This window comes from Octopus sinensis, linkage group LG1 (assembly GCF_006345805.1).
Source record: "Octopus sinensis linkage group LG1, ASM634580v1, whole genome shotgun sequence".
Taxonomy (NCBI): Eukaryota; Metazoa; Mollusca; class Cephalopoda; order Octopoda; family Octopodidae; genus Octopus; species Octopus sinensis.
In genome coordinates this window covers 83,364,517-83,382,123 of record NC_042997.1, presented here as the reverse complement: position 1 = coordinate 83,382,123, position 17,607 = coordinate 83,364,517, and the positions used below count along the sequence as shown (strand labels likewise).

General features: G+C 34.3%; 1 protein-coding gene across 6 annotated transcripts in view; it reads left to right on the top strand.

The window, feature by feature from the left end:
* Positions 1-17,607, top strand: part of LOC115210702 (sorting nexin-13) — a 152,034-nt gene that overhangs the window by 76,302 nt on the left and 58,125 nt on the right. For all 6 annotated transcript variants that reach the window (XM_036502536.1, XM_036502538.1, XM_036502541.1 and 3 more), the window contains 8 exons: positions 364-465; positions 3,968-4,056; positions 7,650-7,733; positions 11,189-11,330; positions 12,749-12,858; positions 14,332-14,419; positions 14,663-14,718; positions 16,449-16,583. In XM_036502536.1, coding sequence (XP_036358429.1) covers positions 364-465; positions 3,968-4,056; positions 7,650-7,733; positions 11,189-11,330; positions 12,749-12,858; positions 14,332-14,419; positions 14,663-14,718; positions 16,449-16,583 — 806 coding nt within the window. The remainder of the gene's footprint in view (positions 1-363; positions 466-3,967; positions 4,057-7,649; positions 7,734-11,188; positions 11,331-12,748; positions 12,859-14,331; positions 14,420-14,662; positions 14,719-16,448; positions 16,584-17,607) is intronic.

Sequence of the window (17,607 nt, the reverse complement as noted above, 5' to 3'; positions counted from 1 at the left end):
ATAAAGAAGTTCATTTAATAATACCACAGTTCTGGGTTTGATCCCACTACATTACACAATGTCTTTTATCTATCGCATCAAATTGATTCAAGCCTTGTGAGTAAAGTTTGGTAACAGAAAACTGTGAAAAAGCTCATCAGTTATAACTAGTAAATTGTGTCTTATTCTCCCCTTCCTCACCCCACCAGTTTCAGAGGCCATGCAAAGGTTACAGACTGTGCCCTTCTTCCTCTGACTAAACCAGAAAAAATTAAAATAAAATTAGTCAATATTTGAATTTGTTGTCAGGGTATAATCTGTATTGTTCTTGTGTTCTTTCAAATTCATTTTCTATATAACAATTGTGAGTTTTTTTTGTTGTAGATAATGTTAATCCCGATATAGAAAGCATATTTTTTGACCTAGAAGTGGAGATGGAAAAAATGTGTCGAGATGCAACTATTACATCAACTGAGCATGAGCACCGTGAGTATTTTACTTTTCTGTTTCTTCTTTGAATTTTTGCTGAGAATGTTTCTCTACAAATATTGTGTTATTTTGTCCAGTCAGTTGAAAGAGCAACTATATCTTAGTATATTACTGATACACATTACTTTAAATGCCACTCCTTTTGGAGGGATGAAATGCAAAACTAGCTCTTCCAGGATTTGAACTCAGAGTAAACAGGTATGAAACTCATTAAAGTTTTGTTATTGTTTAGATCTGGGCTAGTCAGATTTAGGGAACGTGAAAGCCAGTTGACATTGCCATAGCAGAAGAGTATTCTCTTTCCAAAGCATTGCCATAGTAACTGCATTGTTTCTTTTGTGGTATGAGCAGTTGCCCCATCTTGCTGGAACCACGTGCAAGGTCTACTTTGAATGGCCTTCATGTTCCCCAGACTTGATTAGTCCAGATTTTTTCTTGTGGAGATTCCTGAAAGAGAGGGTTTATGTTAACAAACCAGAGACCCTGATGCAACTGAAGGAGAACATCAATAGAGAAATCAGAGAAGTGGGGTCCGAAACTCTTGAGGGTGTTATGGTGCAAGTTTTAGAAAGAGCACAGGCATGCAAAGCCAAAATTGGCTGCCATTTAAGCTATGTCATTTTTCTTATGTGATGTAGTGGTTTTGCAAAATTTGACTCATGCATATTAATTTCCATTATGACCTTTATATTGAATCAGAATTTCATGCATTTATTTGTAAAATTAAGGAAGTTATTAAAATTTGAAACCCATCAGTGACTTTTGGGACACCTTGTATATTATCAATAATCTTTTCTATTATTTACTACCACTTTTCCATTATTGACTACCACTTTATAAATCTCTACTGTATTTTCACTTATACCTCTAGAAATTATTTCAATTATATCACAAGAAATGAGAATCACAATAAATATACTTTTCATAAATTAATAAACTATGCAAAAATAACATTTCCATCCATCTTATCTATTTTGAAATACATTCAAGTCATATCTTTAGCCTCTAAAAAGGCTTTCCCTCAACTTGATGAATAAGCTGCAAGAATTTCTGAAGGATTATTCATGTTCTATGCTCTCTATCCTGAGTGGGCACCTCTACATAGTTGCTCAGAATACAAGAAATAATAGCTAAATTTTCTTCAGATCCTTAATAAAAAAAAAAAAGGAACATTGGATACACTGTCTGAAATGAAGAGAGGATTGTTGTAGGATTGAATGTATTTGATCATAGATTTATTTGTTCTGAGTTAACCTATGCAGCTAAAGAGACAACTACAGCTGCAATATTTTCATTTTTTCTTTTGTTTTCTCTGTTTACTTTTCTATTCTTTATTCCCATGTACAGGAAATATGCAATATGTTCATATGAGAAATAATGATGTTGTCAGTGTCATGAGAGATAACTAGTATAGTTTTGAATTAAATACCTGTCTTATAATAGAGTTTAAATGTTGTTGTGCTTTATTCACCTACCAACTAGGCATTTACTAGGCTATTCAGTCAAACAATAAAGACCCCCTTTAGTTATGAACGACCATGGGATTGCACCTAGAAAGTTCCCCTCTGAGACACAAGTCTGGCAAGGTTGTTTATGGAAGACTAGCAGTTGCCCATGCATACCAACCTCTCCTCTTCACACCACTGATATTATCCAAGGGAAAGGCAAAGGCTGATACAGCTTGGCACCAGTGATGTTGCAACTTATTTCTATAGCTGAATGAACAAGAGTAATGTGAAATAATGTGTCTTGCTCAAGAGCACAACACACAGCCTGGTCCTGGAATCAAAGTCACTATCACATGATTGTGAGCCTGATGCTTTAACCACTGTGCAATGCACCTTCACTACTGTTCTACAAGTTAGTAATTTATTTTGCATCAATACAAGATCAGAGGTTATAGTGAAGGTGGTATGGTCATCCAAAATATAACCTATATATGGAGTTGGAGAGAGAAGTGGAAGAAGGCTCTTAACTGAACCACACAGCTTTTCTTGTGCTGGCTTACAATGAAGATACTGGCATGGGTTGGATATGCTGTCAAAGATTGAATCAGTTCTTATTTAGAGTTACTAGTCTATAAGATTGGAGTGCACTGCTTGCTCATAAGTTGTATATTTTTTATGGTTTCTATAGCGGGATGTTCTTTCTGTCACCAACTGCTTTATTTTGTGTATAGGTACATTTTATTGTCATATCTGCACTAGAGAGATTATCTTGTCCTCCTCTCACCTCCTCACCTAGCAAGACTAAAGAACTCTTCTGTATGTCATGGTCTGTTTACCAGCATCAGAAAGAAGGAGAGAGAGTGTGTGTGTGTGTAATAGAAGAGGAATGTCATTACCATCATCATTTTAATGTCTATGCTTGTGTGGATTGGACAGAATTTATTGAGGTAGATTTTTCTATAGACTGATGCCTTTCATATCACTAACCTTCATCTGTTTCCTAGTATAATATTTCCCCACAACCAGATGTATTTTTTCAGAAGATTGTTGACACTCATGTACAACTATTTTGTGATGTCAAAGTAAGGAGATAGTAACACACACATACATATACATACACAATAATGTGGCACTCTATCAGTTACGACAACGAGGGTTCCTGTTGATCCAATTAACAGAACAGCCTGTTCATGAAATTAACATGCAAGTGGCTGAATGAGTACAGCAGGGTTTGCCACCACCCCCTGCTGGAGCCTCGTAGAGCTTTAGGTGTTTTCACTCAATAAACACTCACAACACCCGGTCTGGGAATCAAAACTGCAATCCTATGACCACGAGTTTGCTGCCCTAACCACTGGGTCATTGTGCCTTCACACATACACAATACAACAGGCTTTTTTCAGTTTCTGCCTGCCAAATCCACTCAATAAGCTTTAGTTGGCCTGGGGTTATATTAGACACTTGCCCAGTACTACACTGTAGGATTGATCCCAGAACCATTTAGTTGTGAAATAAACTTCTTACCAAACAGCCATACCTACAGTCATAGTTCTAAAACAAGAAATAATATACTTCTGCTCAAACCAATAGAGATGGAATAAAATATTAGCTTCAAATTTTGGCAGAAAGCCAGCAATTTCGGGGCATAGAGTAAGTCAGTTACATCAAGCCTAGTGTCAACTGGTACTTATGTTATTGACTCCAAAAGGATGAAAGGCAAAGTTGACCCCAGCAACATTTGAACTTAAGAATATACAATTGAGAGAAATGTTTCTAAGAATTTTTGCAAGGGCAGTAATGATTCTGCCAGCTTGATGCTTTTGATGGATTAAAATATTGAAAGATGCTCTATTGTGTGCCATTCCAGCCTATGCTGAATTAGAAATCTCAAACAAAATCCTGCCTCTTCCATCATCATCACATCTATGACCTTCATAGTCACTGCTGTGATCATTTGTTGTTTTTTTGTATATATTATATTATATTGTCTATTTCTGAATTAAATAATTGGGATGTTTCACTAATATGAACTCTTTTAATTTTACTTCCAGGATATTTAAGAAACCTTTCTGAAGTTTTATTATATTTACTTTTACCAAAAGAAGATTTTCAAAACAAATCATTTAGATATATTATTAGAGTAAGTAAGTTTGAAAGTAGTTTCAGTATTATTTTTTATTTTATTATTTTTGTTATGAACTTCATTTTCTTTCTACTTTCAATTTATCTCCATTTCCTATTGTCTGATTTTATCTTTTCTTCAAATTTTTCTGTTTTATGATAATGTTATAATTTGTATGCCCTGCAAAAAATTTTAGATCTGAAGTAGACACTAACTAGGATTATTTAATTTTCTTTATGCAATGTTTGTATTAAAGATCATTCCTAGTTTAGTTTGTTTTTAAGATAGAGCTCAAGAACATTTTGCCACCAATGATAAATGGTGTCCTTTTAGTTAATGCAATCCTGCACTAAAACCTTAAAATTCAAATATTTAAGACAATAGATATGGTTGTAGGTTGATTGATGACAAAGGAGCTTTGTCCTTATCTTCTACTCTGTTACTAGAATGCCTCTTGTTTTAACAATAATATTTATCTCAGACAAACAATTACAAAATGATAAGAAAATATTTAGTTAAGTGAAGATGGCAACTAAGTTCCCGCAGTTTTTTAAAATTAAAACTTTTTAAAAGGTTTAACAAAAAATAACAAATAATGAATCAATAATGTATTTACCCTTGTTGTTTACAACTTCTTCCCAACATTCAACAAGATTTTCAATACCTTGTTGGTAGAAATCACCTGATTTTGACTGGAAAAATTGATCCAACCAAGCTCTCAATTCTGCATCAGTATTGAACGAAACTGTGTGCATAGCATTTTGAAAGAGATCGAAAGAGGTGGAAATCTGTTGGTGTCAAATCAGGAGAGTATGGCGGGTGTGGCAGCACTTCCCAGCCATGCGTTTGAATGGCTTCCTTGATCATATTGGTGACATGAGGGCGGGCATTGTCATGCAGCAGAAGAACTCCATGCTGCCGATTAGCTTTTTTCTCTTGAACAGCTGTGTTGAGTCGTTCCATCTGTTGAACATAGAGTTCCACATTGACCGTTTGGTTCCATTCAAGTAATTCATAATGGATAACCCCTTCCCAGTCCCACCATATGCACAACACCGTTTTACACGGTTGAAGATCGTTATTCACGTGCAGTGTCGCTTGTTTACTGGGGCTAAGCCATTCCTTACGCTGTTTCATATTGATGTACAGGCACCATTTTTACATCGCCAGTAACGATTCAGCAAAGAAATCGTTGCTTGTTTCTATGAGTTGAGCAGTGACGAGTAAGTAAAGATTGTGGCTCATTGATTTTTGTTGCTGTTACTTAAAGCATGTGGAACCCATGCTCCATACTTCTGAACCTTTCCCATCAAATGAAGATGCTTCTCTATAGCAATGTGGGAGCATTCCATTTTCTCTGCCAGTTCCTCTGTCATTTGATGAGAATTTTTGTGCAAAAGTTGGTTTAATCGCTCTTCATCGAACTCAACTGGACGGCCAGAACAAGGTGCATCTTTGAGGTAAAAATTTCCATTTTTGAACTTGGCATATCAATCATGAGCAGTTCTTTCAGCTATGGCACCCCCTCCACACACATCACAAATGTTGCGAGCAACTTTTACGGCCTTAGAACCTTGATTAAAAGCAAAAAGAAGGAAGTGTTGAAAATGCTTGTTTTTCTTAACTTGACATTCCAGTTTAATGATCAGAAAATGAACTAAAATTAACTAGAAAAGAAAAAACAAAATAGATTCCAAAATGATTCAAAAATAGAATTCTCAAAGAAAATAGATTCCAAAATTTAAAAACACAATAAATTACAAAATTTGAAAAAACAGCGGGAACTTAGTTGCCAACCCAATATTTTCAGTGGGTTGGGTCATCTCCAAGTTTCTGAATTGTTACAAACTATGGATGTACTTTATCAGACAGCCATTTAGCTACCCTGCCAGGGATATGGTGAAGTTATGGGCAGCATGGCCAATTGCGAAGAGGTAGTGGAAGAGCTCATCTGAGCCAATAGTACTTCTCACGTTGATGCTGAGTGGAGGAATCCTAGATCACCAAGTTTTATTATGAGAGAGTAACTGCAATGCATCCATAGGGATGGTGTCCATGACTATGTAATCAGCCAATGAAAGATTCACTATGACTCAAACTTCAAATTCATAATAATGGAATTGGATGGTGACAGAGTCATGGGAGCCCACGAAAGTAGCGAAAAAAAATTGAGTCTACTAATCAACAGAAATTACCTTGAGCCAAATGAGAGAGCATCTATGTAGTCACTCAGTCTACTAGAAATAACAACCAATGCAGACATTGGTATACAAAAAGACAGAATATAATGCATTTAAACTGTGACCTACTCAGTGATCTGACATAAGGCTAAACAACAACAACAGCTCTCTTTCTATTTTTCATGAATTATACAATTAAAGAGATCATATCGAATTTGTGTAGATTAAAGAATTGATTAATGAGTTTAATATCTTTGTTACTATATTTCTGTTGAAACTTGCTGCTTTTGTTTCCATTAATTTTGATAATAAGGAAGAATTTGGTAAAAATAACTGTCATTATTAAGCTGATGTTTGGAACATAGTTTAACATGAGATTTTGCCTGAAGGTTTTTAATTTGGATCACTTTAACCCTTTACCAATCATATTTCTTTGTCAAATGCATTGCTTATTTATTTACATTGTTTTGATTTAATCACACATTATCTCATAGCTTCAATACTTCAGTGGTGTGTTTGTATATAATTTGATTGAAAAGTAGTTTAGTAAAGGTATGATGATATTATATTTCACCTGATCATAACAACCTTTCATTTTGTTTGGTAACGACTTGTTACATTTCCTTAACAGTGATATCTGTGAATAAATGGCGAGCCAAATAGATAAAAAGAAATTGAGTTCAATCTGTGGATGCAACACAATTTTTACGAATGGATATAGATTATAGTGTATTGAGTTGTTAGGCTTTAACTGCAGCCCTGTTTAGCAACGCCACTTACTCCATGACTACCTTTGGTGGAGTTCACCCTGTTACAAGCATTCAGGAATGAACTCCTTGTTACATCCACATTTTTCCCTTAGTTGTCCAAGTTGGTTGTCAGTTGTAGAGGGCCTGCAAATTCAGGAGCACTTCACCTTTTCCCTTGACTAACTCATAAAAACAATTGCCTGCATCCTTATGTACAACATTTGCTGGAATAGAAAAATGATATAACATGATTTGAAATTATAAATATACCATAAATGTACTGCTAAAGAAAAAATCAGCCTTAAATTTCAGAGCTTATAGTTTTATTACATTTTAGTTGTCTGTAATATTAATTTTTTAAGTTGGCACTAGGCCACTGGTTTGTAGAGGAGAGGCATAGTCAGTTGAATAAATCTAGTACATACCTGGTGCTGGGACTTAACAGTTGCAGTGGGATGAAAGGGGAAATTCATGATTCCAACTGAATTGTTAGAAAAAAACAGGTTGAAGTGGCAGGCAGAGTTGCAGTTTATATTCCTGTATTTTATTGATTCTGTCATTTTAATCTCCCTTATCTTATATAATATTGAAGAAGCATATTGAGAGATGAGCTTGCAGATTTTTTTCTTTCAAATTTCAAGTTTTATAAAGATTTCATTTGTGCATCTTTTCTCATTCACAGGAAGTGTTAGTAAATGAAATATTTATACCAGCTGTAGATTTATTATCTGACCCAGATTATATTAATCAAAGCCTGTCATGGCTGGTAAGTAGTCACTTATTCAACTTCATAAACTAGATTATCTTCCATTTTGTAGCAGCTGTTAATTTAATGGTGTTGACACAATTACTGTGTAGCATAAGCCCTTCAACATAGACCTTTTATTTTCCCACAGAATAACTGAATTTAATGATTGTGTTGTACATGCTCAAATTATTTATACTAACAATTCAAAGTAAAATCTGCTTAATATTCAAAATAGTTCCATTGATACTAGTGTTAGATAATACATGTAAAAACATGAAGAAAGCATTGAAGGCAGAGTACAAACACGATTGTCATTGTTTTAATATACTTTTCCATACTTGCACAAATCAGATGAAATTTGAGGCAAATTTCCTATAGTCAGATGCTCCTCCCATCATAAACCATCTCTTGTTTCCAAGCAAAGTGATATTTTCCCTTAGTTTGAACTTCTTTTTCATGGAATATAGTATACAGCAGCACCATTTGTATGATAGTGATGTTTGTGACCTTAAAACAAGGAGACCTGTGCACATGCAAACACTTACTTGCATGCATATATACACGTGTACATACATACATACACAAAGGTTTCTTTCCAGAATCCGTTTGTTAATTTTGCTCACAAGGCGCCACTTGGCCCTCGGTTATACAGAAGACACTTTCTCAAGGTGCTATGTAGTGGGATTGAAATTGAAATCATGTAGCTACAAAGCAAACTTTTTAATCATACAGCCTTGCTTTCACCTATTGTAGGACAATAGAGGAAATTAGCGAATGTTTGTGATCACTTTGAAAATAATTTTTTCTCACTCTAAAGTTTTTCTCACCTTAAATATCAAGAGGACCAGGGTGAAAGAGAATATCAAGCATAGCAAGCTAACAACCTTGGTGTAAGTGCATCACAGTATGAAGTACTTTTTGTTAACAAACGATTAATAAGAATCACCTAGGTTTGAATTAATTGAAGCTCACAAAAATGTCTTACTTCAAATACACACATACTTGAAATATTGAAATTATGAAAGGGCAGCTATTTATCCATTGTGTTGTCTGAATTTTCATAAGTGATATCAGCTTAGGAGTAATGTTGGGTGTTGTGATGCTTATGCTTTTTCCGCTGTATTAAAATAAAAAGTTTGTGAACAAAAATAGTCACAATTATGAATTAAATTCTGGTCACACACTCAATTTGCCAGAAGATTATCTCCAATATTATTTTGGTATTCACAATATGCTAACATATGCTTGCCTTGAAAAGAGTCATTCACAATGTATTTGTTGTGTTGTTTAATTAACCAACAAAATGGGCCCATAATTATGATAATGAGTCATAAAAAAATAATAGGTAAATATTTTTATTCAAATAGATGCGGACATGGCTATATGGTAAAGAGTTTGGTTCCCAGCTTCCTAAGCACATGGGTTCAAGTTCAGTCCCACTGCATGACACCTTGGGCAAGTGTCTTCTACAATAGCCCCTACTGAACAAAGCCTTGTGAGTGGATTTGGTTGAATGAAACTGAAAGAAGCCCATCAAATATATATGTGTGTATATTTATATGTGTGTGTGTGTGTGTGTGTGTGTGTGTCTTTGTGTTTATGTCTGTCTGCCCAGCTCTTGATAACTGGTGTTGGTTTGTTTATACTCCTAATAACTTAGCAGTTTAACAAAAGTAACCAATAGAATAAGTACCAAACTGTAAAAATAGGTACTGGAGGTGAAGTTGTTCAATTAAACAGTGCCCAGCATGGCTGCAGTGCAGTGATAGAAACGGGACAAAGGATGACTCTGAGAGACATCAATAACGAAATTGGAATGAAATGCAACCAGGGGATGCTTGTTAAGTGAGCTGTTGACAGTGTGATCTAAAAGCAGTAGTAAGGTTATACTGGGCTGGGTAAAAATGGGGTACAGTCAAGACAAATGAAGATATTTTGTGTTACAGATTTATTTCGTCTAGGTAAGTAGTCGTGGAATGGGGGGTATAATAACACATGTACTGTGGTTTTTGTCTACTGTTTTCTATGAATTATGTAAAGTTCCCAAAGTTTAAAAGTTTAGTCAGTTAACGATTTGGTTTTACCAATTTAAAATACTAGAAACCCAGAACTTTTAACTCTTTAGATTAGTTCAACTTTTTCTTGACTTTAACAGCTAAAGGCTCTTACAGTTGTTACTGTATAAAATTATTTTGATTGTATATCATCTTTTATCTTTTAATTGTTTCAGTTACTTGACTGGCCATGCCGGAGCACCACCTTGAAGGGGTTTCTTTAGTTGAACAAATCAGTCTCAGGACTTATTATTTTTTAAAGCCTAGTACTTATTCTACCATCTCCTTTGTTGAACCCATAAGTTACAGGAATGTAAACACACCAACACTGGTTGTCAAGCAGTGATGGGGGACAAACAAGACACAAAGGCACACATACATAAAGACACACACACACACAGATACATGCATATTTCAGTTTCTGTCTACGAAATCTATTCACAAGGCACAGGAGTGGCTGTGTGGTAAGTAGCTTGCTTACCAACTACATGGCCCCAGGTTCAGTCCCACTGCATGGTACCTTGGACAAATGTCTTCTACTATTAGCCTCAGGCTGACCAAAGCCTTGTGAGTGGATTCGGTAGACAGAAACTGGAAGAAGCCCGTCATATATATGTGTGTGTGTGTGGTGTGTGTATATATATATATATATATATAATGTGTGTGTATATGTTTGTGTGTCTGTTTGTCCCTCCAGCATTGCTTGACAACCGATGCTGGTGTGTTTACATCCCCATAACTTAGCGGTTTGGCAAAAGAGATCGATAGAATAAGTACTAGGCTTACAAAGAATAAGCTCTGAGGTCGATTTGCTCGACTATAAAGGTGGTGCTCCAGCATGGCTGCAGTCAAATGACTGAAACAAGTAAAAAGAGTATAAGGCTTTGGTCAGCCTGTAGCTATAGTATAAGATACTTGCCCAAGGTACCACACACAAAGACTGAACCTGGAACCATGTTGTTGGGAAGCAAGTTTCTTACGTTACAGCCATGCCTGCACCTCTCATGTTGATAATTTAAAGAGAAACTATATAGAACATTTGAAAGAGATTTATATAGCCAATTATTTCCAGTAGTTTCACTTGAATATAATTATTATTGGTGCATATTACTTTTATTTACATTAGTGTCTGATTCTTTTATAATGTATAGTTTATGGATCTGATGAAGACTTTTTGATAGGAAGATGATCTTAATAAGTTACATCATATGAAGTTTTTTTTTATTCTTTCTCTGGAATGCTCAATTCAGGAAAAAATCATTCTTATTCATTTCTAACATTTTTTTTTTAATGGAAGAATATCCATATAATTAACTGGTGTATTGATGTAGTCTAATAGGCTAAAATGTCATGAATGTAAAGCAGAAAATCTTGTACTAACAGTGGTACACTATAATGAGTGTCTTCTTTATGTTATAGTGTAAAGAAGCTACATTTAATAATGACACGTTCATGACTGTGATAAAGACGACAGATTCCATTGAGGAACTAGAAGCTGTGAAAGAAATGGTTAACCATGACATTGCACGATGGCGAAGCAAAGATACAGGAGGCTCAAATGGTAATTTAATATTTTGCTTTTATTCCTGAATTTTTTTTTATAAATGTAGAATTCTGTGGTTCCAAACTAAATATTTTAAGGCATGTCTGCTTTGTGCATAAAGCAGTTAATATCATTGCTTAAAGAAAACTGATACAGTCTACAATGGGCTTAAATAAAGGTACATTTAAAACATTTTTTGATTTTAATTATGACTGCCAGATAGTGGTCGGTTACTATGATTTTCAAGTTTCAATTCTGCATTCATCTTTAGAATATCTTTCCCACCCTTCTAAGTTTCGATAAGTTAGAATTTTAAAATTCATTATAAGCTGGTGTGCTAAGGTATCTAGAATGACCCCATTGATAATACAGCTCATCTCTACTTGTATGCATGATTATTAACCACTAAGTTGTCTGTTTCTATAAAGGTTTATAGTTACATCTATCATAATTGTGGCCAGTGCCAGTGACACGTAAAAGGCACCCAGTACACTCTGGAGTGGTTGGCATTAGGAAGGGCATCCAGCCATAGAAACCAAGCCAAAACAAACTGGAACCTAGTGCAGCTCTCTGGCTTACTAGCTCCAGTCAAACCATCTTACCCATGCTAGCATGGAAAACAGGTGCTAAATGATGATGATGGTGTATCTAATACCTTATTCAAATAAACCTTAAGACACATTATCAATTGCATCTATTTTTATGTAACACTTAAAACTACTTTAATTAATCACAATTCCTGAAATTACAAGCAGAATATTTAAAACCTTTTCTTCTAAATACAGTGTTGTTCATTAATCATAACAATGAATTGATCATGTTTCAAAAAAGTTCAAAACAAGTGTGTGTCAAGTAGCTTCGTTACATCTTTGTTAATTTCACACTAACATTGTAGATGAGTGTACTGATTTGATGAGTATCATTTTATTGGTCTTTTGCCATTTCTCCTTTGATTTTCACACAGATAACCATGTGTAAAATGAAGATACAGACTTCAACACAAATTGGATTAATATCCTATAGTATTCTATTGAACCTTTTTATTTGATCAATTTTTTTTTTCTGAAGTGATACAGAAATGATAATTAATAAATATCTTTAGAAATTCATTGCTCTAAACAGTTTGTGGAAATTTTAAGGTATCAATACTCTAATGGTTATCAAAAATCAAAGTTATGAAATTCTCTTCATGCTAATTTCTAATCTGTTTTTGTCCAAACTCTGCTACATTATTTCTTTTTCATTGAATGCTCTTAAACTACTACACAACTAAAATTATGTTACTAAGATTAATTAAAAAAGAAAACCCAAACAAATTAATTATAGTTCTGCTTTTGTTTCCTTTCTTTCTTTTAAATGTATCCTCATGTATGACTGTATATATATATATTTCCATGAAGGAAAAGTTCCAAATGCAAATTAAATTTACTTTGTAGATACTGTGATAAAACAAAATCTAAATAGTTTACGATTTGTTCAGAGCATGTGTGATACTAGAATGAATTGTCTTTTGGCTGGCCAGACAGACTCTGATCTTCAGTGTGAGGTAAGCTGAATTATTTTTGGTTTTATTCATTAACAATGTTTGTCAAGTTTTTGCCTGTGTTAATTTTATCAATTTTAGTATCTCAGTTCAGTGAATGCCATTTTAAAATTACTTTTATATCGAATATGAATGGATGACATGCTTAGATGATGGTCATCATTCTGTTAAAATATTCTAACTTAATGTATACACATCAGCAGAATTTTCTTGCTTCCCTTCAGACTGGCTATGTTCTTTAAAGACGTAGTTCTTTCAACATAAATTATCTACATTTTGTGTGTGAAATATATATATTTTCAGTGTTTGCATGTGTATGTATGTGGGTAGCTATTTACAATGCATGTGCTTTCCATTCTCCTTTAATTTATTTCTTGACCCAAACATGTGTAGTCTATATGATTTACATGTAGTCCAGCACTTTGTTATATTCTTGGCAAAAATATTTTAAGCTCTCTTCTGTAACTAGATATCTCAGGATAATAAATCTCACTATTGTAAGCAGTTGTGTCACACTACAGCTAACAAGTATTTGATTTGCTTGTGTTCTTCACCCTTTGAGGGACCTTGTAAGCAGGTATTTAACTTTAGATTCATGTATGAAAAATATATCTCCTTCCCTGAATAAGATGCTAGTGTGTTACAAGTAACAATCCCAATTGGCTTTTGGTATTTATTATCATCATCTAGATGAACTGAGGTACTATAAAATAAAGTCCACTGCTCAGGGACTCAATGAAACTACTGCAGTGGCACCTAAAAAGCACCCACTACACTCTCAGTTGTTGGCATTAGGAACAGCATCCAGCCATTTTCTATACTTTGTCACAGCCCGCTTCCTTCCTTTTTAAGTGTGTTTGTTTATATATGTAAATGCACATGTGTCTATAATTCTATTTTCTATGTACCTTTCTAAATAAACATGCACAAATACATATACACTCACTCAAATATATAAATATATTTTACACAAACATTCACATGCCTCCCTTTTACACGCACGCACATATACTCACACAGAGTTGAAGCGCTGTTTGATTTTTGTTTCACCATTGACTTTTCACCATCCCACTTCCATTGGTGGCTCACCCCTTCCTTTCTCATTCATATGTTGGGAGTATTATTATAGTAGATTATTGTAGTAGAAGATGCATGGTGCTCTCTTTACCATTTCCTCTCTCTCATTGCTATTACTTTCTCTCACTCCATTTCAGTCATGGTTATTACTCTCACTACTTCTCCTTTACTGAATTATTATTTTCTCTCCTCTCCCTTCACCCCTACTGTATGATTTTGGACAAATATATATATATATATATATATATATATACACACACACACACTCTCACAAATATATAAAAATACTACGCACATTTTTATATTAGGAGATAATATATTATATGTAATAATATATTATGTAATTATTTATCAATGACTTTATATTAACAGTGTGCTTATTTTTCAAATTATATTTAGGAACCAGAATTCTGTAAAGCTCAGAATTTATTTGTTTTAACTCTAGAAGATATTTTAAACAACAATATTGCACTATCTGTTTTTATTGGTAAGTCATATTTTAAACAAATCTTTCTTTCTGAATTTTGACATAACTTCAATTTAAAGTTTAGTGTGTATTGTTGTTAGTGTTGATATTTACAAGTTATTTTTCCCAAAAGAATTAGTAGGATGACTACTACTACTACTACTAATTTGTTTGGAAAAAATAACTTGAAATACTTATTAATGCCATTCTCCATACATTCTGCTTAAGTAATTATTATTGTTATTATATTTTCTTTTTCTTCAGAATATATGACAAGTATTGGAGGAGAGCAGTATCTATTTTTTTATCTAAACGTTGAGGTGGGTATAATCGCACATTTTTCTTTATTCATTCATTCTATTTTGTGATTTGAAAATTTTTATGCATTTCAGGTTTTCTTTTCATGCCTATTGAAATCCTACTGCTTAACATTGGTGTTTTTGTGGGATTTTTGCTGCTCTCTCAGTAACTCCACTCATTAACCCTTTCATTACCATATTTTATCATAAATATGATGGACTTTCCCATTGAAAACGACGTATGAGTGTTCTGTTTTTGCTGAACAACATGCACAAAAGCCCTGTTAAAGTGATCAAATGTATGTGCTATACATAAGCTCACTCCCTCCATCATGTTAACATTACTTGGACAGGTGCACAAGTGTGTCAAATGTCAGATGTTGAAATGATCACAGAGCAATATGAAATGGAGTGTTTTGCTCAAGAACACAATACGCTCAATCCAGGAATCAAACTCATGATTTAGCATTTGTAAGTGCAACACCCAAACCACTAAGTCACATGCCTTCACATGCTTTTGTTGAAAAATACTACCTTTCTTTATTATAATTTTGAATATCATGAAAACTTTAGTAAAATAACTTTGTCATTATTAAGCTAGTGTTTTAAACATAAATCAACATGAAATTCTGATGTAAGGTTTTAATGTAAATCACCTTAAGACATGAGGTTTTAACACAGAGACAATCGTGGTCTCAAGCAGGTTAGTATCAAAAAGGTTAACCAGGAGTCATGTCTGTGTCTGCTAGTCTCAGAAAGACTCTGTAGTGCTGCTGTGTAACTTTGTTTTCATGATAAGAAAATGATGATCGCAATGCCTATGTATTCAAGTAGTATTCTGGCTTCTAAGTGCATTGAGCTATGCAGAATAAAGCATTCTGTTTGAAAAACAGTAAAAAAATCCTGCGGCAAGTTCGAACTCTTTACCAAAGAATAAGTTGTTTAGTTTCTTATCCAGTTGATCATTTTACCAGGTAATAATTAAGAAAAATGTTGCCAGCAGAGGATTGTTGCAAGATCATTAAGAAATGAAAAGTCTGAAAGTAACTAATAAAGAAACATATGAAAAGCCTTACCACCTCCACTCTGTATGTTTGAGTGTCTGTCTCATTCATTTAACATAGCATGAGATTGATAAGGTATAATTATAGATCAAGCAGACCAGTGGTCAAAGGTATTCTATGGCCATCTTGCATTTTTCCTATATGTGTCAAATTCTGAGATGGTAGAGTTTAATTTGAGGGAGATTTGACTGGTATTTCTAGCAGGTCAAGTAACCACATAAAGGCTCTTCTGTTGACTCGGGTAAAGCATTGTGCAATGTTGTTTATGTAGTTGCTATTTAAATGTAATGATGATGATGATGATGAAGGCATTGTTGTTTAGTGCAGTTGACCTCTGAATTCTTATGATCAAAGGCATTCCATCAAGGGCCTATTTTATTTTCAGACAGAGTGTATCTAACACTATTTTATCCAATGTGTTTCCTTCCTTCCTTATTTTAATTCTACAGTGTGTACATTAAATGAGATTTAGCTGCTCTTTCTAGCTGGTTGAGTGGCCATGTAGTCTTCACTGCTGTTAATGATGGTGATGATTTGTAAGATTGTTGCAGTGTTGTTAGTGTAGCTGATATTTAGATGTAGTGATGCTACTTATGATGATGGTGATGATGATGATATTTATGATGTTATCAGTGTTTAGTTTCAAACTTTCTGTGATGGACACTTATTGTAGCTGCTTTATTTCAGGGTTTCCGAGCAGCAGCTGAAGAACAAATCTCTGCCGCTCATGAACAGAAATTAACAGAAGGAGCTAATGAGCCTGATTTAGAGTCATTACGTAGAGCAGCTATGATTATTTATGAGCAGTATTTGTCTGAAAAAGTAAGATTTAAATTTTTTAAATTTTTTTTATATACTTCTGCTGTTCATCAACATTATCAGAAAAGTGTTACCTAGAAATCGCCAATAGGTTTAATCCTTTCTACTATAGGCACAAGGCCTGAAATTTGGTGGGAGTGGGGCAGTCAATTAGATCGACCCAGTATGCAACTGGTACTTAATTTATCAACCCTGAAAGGATGAAAGGCAAGGTTCAACCTTGGCGAAATTTGAACTCAGAATGTAAGGACAGACGAAATGCTACTAAACATTTTGCTCAGCATGCTAACAATTCTGCCAGTTCACCACCTTTCATATAATAATAATAATGATCCTTTTTAATAAAGGCACAGGGCCTGAAATTTTGGGGGCGCAAACTAATCGATTACATCAACCCCAAGTTTTACTGGTACTTAATTTATCGACCCAAAAGGATGAAAGGCAAAGTCGATGTCAGTGGAATTTGAACTCAGAACTTAAAGATGAATGTTAAATGGATAATAATAATAGTAATAATAATAGTAATAATAATAATAATAATCCTTTCTGCTATAGGTAGAAGGTCTGAATTTTGTTCGGGAGGGTCCCTGTTGATTAGATTGACCTGACTACTCATCTGGTACTTGATTAATTGACCTCAAAAGGATGAAAGACAAAGTGTCCTTTGTGGTATCAGAACTCAGAATGTCAACCTGGAAGAAATGCCATTAAGCATTTTGTCCATTGTGCTAACAATCCTGCCAGCTTGCTGTTTTACAGTGATTAATAATTATGATAATAATTTCTAACATAGGTGCAGGCATGGCTGTGTCGAAAGAAGCTTGCTTCTCAATCACATGGTTCTGTGTTCAGTCCCACTGCATGATACCTTAGGCAAGTGTCTTCTACTTTAGCCTTGGGCTGATAAAAGCCTTGTGAGTGGATTTGGTAGACAGAAACTGAAAGAAGCCTGTTGTGTGTGTGTGTGTGTGTGTGTCTTGGTGCCTATGTTTAATTCATCCTATATTCCAGAAAGATGAAAAGCAAT